Genomic DNA, 6000 nt, shown 5'->3' on the forward strand with positions numbered 1-6000 from the left:
TTTTTATTTAAGAGGTTATGACCGACTTTATAAGTTATCAGTCATAGTTCCAACGTAATCACAATTGCTACTTTTAAATTGTAATTACAACTTGTGTTAAATTTGGTATGCTGTGGCAATAGTAGGTGGAATTAGTAGAGCTATTGCTACATCCAATATAAAAAAAGTAAACAGTTCTATTCAATGAATGGAGGGCCCGGCATGGCCAGGTGGTTAAGGTGCTCGACTTGCAATCTGAGGGTCGCGGGTTTGAATCCCCGTCACACCAAACATGCTCGCCCTTTCAGCCGTGGAGGCATTATAATGTGACGGTCAATCCCACTATTCGTTGGTAAAAGAATAGCCCAAGAGTTGGTGGTGGGTGGTGATGACTAGCTGCCTTCCCTCTAGTCTTACACTGCTAAATTAGGGACGGCTAGTGCAGATAGCCCTCGTGTAGTTTTGCGCGAAATTCAAAAACAAAACAAACAATCAATGAATGGAAATTATAAACCAAGGACTTAAAATGTTTAACTACCTCTTGCCCTCTTAGTAAAATAACTCTTACCAAGAGTTTACTTTGATGATAATTCTTCAGATATGAGTCTCTTTCCAGAAGTAAATTACTTTTTTCCTAAATAGACTTGCTATTTTATATTTTATCATTTTACATGGCTTGAAATTAATATGGTAAATTAGCAAATTGCTGTTTAGTGTTGCAGTCTTGCTAATAAAACTTAGAAGGCACTTGGAAAAATTCCTGGTACACATTTCAGAAAAAAGATTCACAGATTCTTACTGCCAAATATCAACATCTCTATGATACATGCATATCAGCCATTTATATTGTAAGATTCTAAGTACAGGAGGTTAAAATAATTGTGATTAATAAGCTTGTTTCACTTATCCACACCATTCTAGTTTTGCAATCCCTATTTGAGCTGCATTTCATACCCAGGCTGAGTATCAATACCAATGCAATTAGTGTGTGGGCCAGCAAGCTAGACTTGCACCATCCAGCCTCTGTGGTACAATTTTATGAGCAGAATGGTTAAAAAATACTGTACTTAAATGATTGTTCATTATAGGTAGTAATGAAATGGAAATCATATAAACTGCATGTTTTTTTTCCCATATTTCTTTTAATTTGTCCATGATTAATGCAAAAGTTATGTCTTTTTGCTTCTAATGTTGTGACAGCTTTTGGCATTTAAACCATATTGGTTTCAGTGTAGATTGACTCACTATTGGAGTACTTGTAAACTTTATTGATCCAAGTGCTCATGGCCTTTGTGAAATAGAATAAACAAAAATGTTTTTACATGTAATGAAAATGAGTCTTGATATTTGAAACTAATTCATGATTCAGAAGATTTGTACATGGAATATACACAAATTTACCAACATTCAATAAATGAAATAATTAATTGTCATATATTTACAGTTAACTTTAGAGAAGTATAATGGTGCTAGTAGCTGTCCCAAAATTTCTAGTTAGAAATTAAGTAGCAGGCATGTTTAAGAGCCTTCAAAAGGTCTGTTGTTCACTTCTTACTAGTAACTTGTGTTCTTATAAATAAATAAATCTTTTTTTTGATTGGTACTTCTTATATTCTGTAATTTTATTATTCCTTTGACTGATAAACTAATGATAGTAATATGTATTTTTTTTATAATTTATATTTTACATTTTAACTTATTTTATTAATTTTGTTAATGTAATATTCGTGGACATAAACCCTGTTAAGATTATCATTGTAATAAAGTTTTTTAAATTAATTTGATGATTTCAACTTTTCGAGACAAAACGTGTCTATTTCTGTGTTAAACTAGTGTGATTATTTATTGTCTTATTTTTTTTCTTTTCTTTTTTTACTAATAGAACTTCCAAGAAAGTGAAGAATGAATAAGAAGTATCAGTGATCTTAATCATCATTTTGTCTGCACCCTGGGACCCAGTCCTTTGTACATTTATTGATTTTACCTTGGGGCCCATAAAGCACGGTGTACATTTGAATTGGTGGTTTTTACTACTCCCTTGTGTCCATCTTACATGATTGGATTTTTGCTGCAAGTTGATGGTTCATAAATCCATGTTGGACTAAGCAGCTCTGTTACCTGTCTGCTGTAACCAAAAACAAAATGTATACTTCTCAGCTGCATTTGTACTTGTATGGTCATTGAACTGCTTTATTTCTGAATAGCATTTTGTACATGAAAACCAACTCTCTTTGATTAGTACATGATACTCATGTCACAAAAGTATCTGAACTTTGAAAAAAAAAATGGTTTGATCTTTATTTTTATTCCAGTTTTAAGAGCCATCAATTCTTGTGTGTAATGTCTGTAAAGTTAATTACTTTCACCCCATTGAATACATAAGAATCAGTTGGAATATATCTTTTGAATATTCCATACATATACACTGTATGTTGGAAGAAATGAGTCTTTTGATGGTTATATAAAAAGAGAAGATTTTGTACACAAAGTTTTTACCAGCAGTTAAAGATGACAGTGAATTTGAAAGTAAAACTAAGTGGCTGAAAGGATAGGAATGAAAGCCAAAAAAAGATATCTGGCAATGTTATGTCAGATTCTCTTTACCTCTTCCTTTGTAATCATAAGATTGGTTCCCTGAGGCATGTACAGTTTTCATTTTTATGTGTCCTATTTTGTCTGAATGTCTTTGGTCCCATTATTATAGTGAGTGTCATAATTTTAGGTTCATAAGCTATCATAACAGTATACAAGTCATGGTCAATCATAGGGTCAGATGTTTGTTTTTTAGAGTATGATTCCATCATAAACTTTTCAAACTTTTATTTTGCAATATTTCATTACCATAACTAAATAATAGCTTTCAATGGTATAAAATCAATGTTTTCTAACATTCTGTTGTAGGGCTTTTAATGCCTGAGAAAAGCTGTTTTTTTTAACAGTTTTATGGTGAGGGCTGTTTTATTTTATTACCTAATTTCTGTTTCTACTAGCAACCTAATAAAATGTGTAGAAACCTTCCAAAGCATTGAATAAAAAGAGTTAAAACTGATAGGGTTTCTAGGTTTTTTTCAGTCCCATAATTTTAATTTATTTTTGTTTACCATATGGATGTGTATTAAGTAAAAATACAATTCCAAGATTGAGAGTTGTGTTTCCTGAGTAGCTGTATTGCTGTTAGGAATGAATACCACAGTCCTTAATTTAAAAACGTTTTAACCTTTTTTATTAATAGTGTGAAGCTAATTTTGTGTAAATTATTAACACACAGAGAAAATTAGAAATCATTAATTAGATTATTCCTCAAATTTCACAGGACCCTTCAGTGAAGTTTACAGATAATTTTTGTAGTAACCTAAAACCAGTAAGTGCAGTAGATTTTATTAGGGAAGATTATACTGTTGTATATGTTATAATTATAAAGTGTAACAATAAAAGTAATGGATTCTATTTCCATGTCACATAGTTATTCATAATATATTTGATTTAATGCAAATATATTAAATGACGTGACAAGAATTTATCAAAAGTATAATATTTTTATTTGTTTTAATATAGTGGCAAATTTGTTCTACAAGCAGCTCTTTGCCAAGAAATAGCTAAAAGTAAGCTGCACTAACTTTGACAGTAATAACTTTTGTCATTATTAGTTTGACATTATTTTTAACTCGGGGTGATGCTTGTGTTTTTATTATTACAAGTTTTTTTTTTTCTTGGTATAATTATCCCATTCAGCTTTTATATTTTCCTCAGATGTGGAAATGCAGTTTTGTAAGATGTTAATGTTTAAAGTAAGTGCAGAGGTGTAATTTTTATTCCAGACTTTGTTAATTAGCTATGTTCAACTTTCTAGCTGTTATGGCTCCTTGTATTTTTGAACTCAATTACTTGTTACTTTTTAATGAAAATGCAGGATCTAAACAATAATTTCACTGAAAAAATGCCTGAATACTAAAGTTTGAAATATCAAGTACCAGTACAGAGAGTGTTTCTGTAAGGCTTGCAATTTTGTGTAACAAATGTGTCATAGTTGTAACAGTATGGTCTAATATAAAAGGCCTCAGTATTCTAAATGATTGTCTTATTTTGCAGGCTTGGTACCTGCTATAGTTTAAAGTAGGTTGAACCTTGTGCAGAAGTGGTTTTCTTGCATATTAGTACTTCTGTCACTTTGTGATGTTGATACCCACATTATCATGTTAGTCTTTATGTTGTGCTTCATCTTTTTTTTTTCTTTTCGTGTGTGTACCTTTTTTCTGTACTCTGAATAAAGTAAGCTTTTATGAAACTGTTAAGTAGATCATTATATCAATAATTTACTAGTGACTTTTGTAGAATTGAGAACATTTAAAATGATTAAAGAAGGATATTAAAAGCATTAGTTCTCATGTATTAAGTACTTTCAGAAATGTTTGTTGTATCAATTGTTTTTTTGTCCACTAAATGGTAAGGGAACATTTGATAATTAATCAATTCCTCTTCCGCATTTAAGAGAGAAATTTCATTGTTTTTTTGTAAGGATATCTTTAATCTTGACTGTATGTCCCACTGGGTACCTACATTTTTTAATTCCACTATCTGCTACTAATTTTAACTTTTTATTGGTGTATGTTGATTTGTGTAATTAACATACATAACTTTCAACATGATTTCGGTAATTTGTTTAGAAAAAAAATCTTGTATACTTAACATATGCATAGACTGTTCAGATGATCTCCACCAACTATAACATCAGTTACTACCCTTCTATAAACTATCAATTCAAGTGCTGCACATATTTGCTATGCACTGTGGGTGCACTATAATAAAGACTGTCAAATCCCACTATCCCAAGAGTTGGCAGTGGGTGCTATTGACTAGCTGCTTTTCTACTAGCTTTTCAGTTCAAAATTAGTGATAGCTATGGCCTTAGATCGCTCTTTGGGTAGCTTTGTGTAAAAATTCTGAAACACAAAACAAATACTCATTATGTATGGGACCATCTCGCATTCTATTTTCACTGCTCACTTTGAACATAAATATCAAAAAATACCATATGAATGATTTTTCACTGTTGAGCATGTACATCTCACAAAAAAAAGTCCTTATTTTTTATCTAAGTGAACTTTTTGTTGTACATACAAGGCCATTTTGTTCAATACTTTTTAGAGTTTTGAGAAATCTAAGTAAAATGTAAGTTGTAGAATTATGCCTACCTCCAGAAAAAGTCAACCTCTTCTGCCTTTCATTAATCTCATGGTTTTACAGAGTTAACTTCAAGAAATACCACTCAGCTTATTAAGTTTTTTAACTAACTTTATTTTTGCCATATTTGGAGATCAAACATGTAAAAAAGATATTTAAAGAACTTTGCATACATTATTAAAAATAATAATAATTAGCAACAAAACTGAAAGTAATGAAAAGCAAAAGGGGTTAAATATATTTTATTTTTATTTTTTTTGGGCAGCTTGGGGGCAACAAACAGTTGGCAAAGGTTATACCTCCACACACAACCGCATCAAAACCATAGGGAAAAAAAAGAGGGATGAAGTGTTGAAACCCTTGCTAGCAATTGTTATTTGTGATTGCTTTAACTGAATATACAACTAATCCAAAGTAATGTGCTACTCATCAAAACTGTTGTGAATGTTTATAGAAATTAAACATACACAAAATTAATAAAATTGTTTCTCAGAAAACGAGTACAAAAAAGTATGGACATGTACTAGAAATAATGTTCATAAAAAGTTTATACTCGAGACTTGTTCATTTTACTAAGTCATTGAACTCTACTTTCTTAGAAATTAAATTAATAAAAACAAAAACTTGCTTTATGTAACAAACCAGCAAATGCTTTATTAATATGTTAAATGAAATGCTTTATTTAACTACACTAACGTGAAAATTTAACTACAATAGTCATAGTCCAGAAAATAATACTCAGTTTCTCTTAAGACTTCATCAGGCAACTCCATTAATAATGTGCAAAATACACCAAATTCCTGACATTGTTATAATTTTTCTCCTAGCTATTATTGGGCT

At 30.7% G+C, this 6000-nt stretch overlaps 1 protein-coding gene across 1 annotated transcript in view; it reads left to right on the forward strand.

Moving 5' to 3' along the window:
* Positions 1 to 4271, forward strand: part of LOC106471221 (host cell factor 1-like) — a 66566-nt gene extending 62295 nt beyond the window's left edge. Inside the window, exon 29 of the mRNA XM_022399846.1 lies at positions 1862 to 4271. Coding sequence (XP_022255554.1) covers positions 1862 to 1889 — 28 coding nt within the window. The 3' untranslated portion in view covers positions 1890 to 4271. The remainder of the gene's footprint in view (positions 1 to 1861) is intronic.
* The last annotated feature ends 1729 nt before the right edge of the window (positions 4272 to 6000 follow it).

The sequence above is a fragment of the Limulus polyphemus genome, unplaced genomic scaffold, assembly GCF_000517525.1.
Source record: "Limulus polyphemus unplaced genomic scaffold, Limulus_polyphemus-2.1.2 Scaffold4479, whole genome shotgun sequence".
Classification (NCBI taxonomy): domain Eukaryota; kingdom Metazoa; phylum Arthropoda; class Merostomata; order Xiphosura; family Limulidae; genus Limulus; species Limulus polyphemus.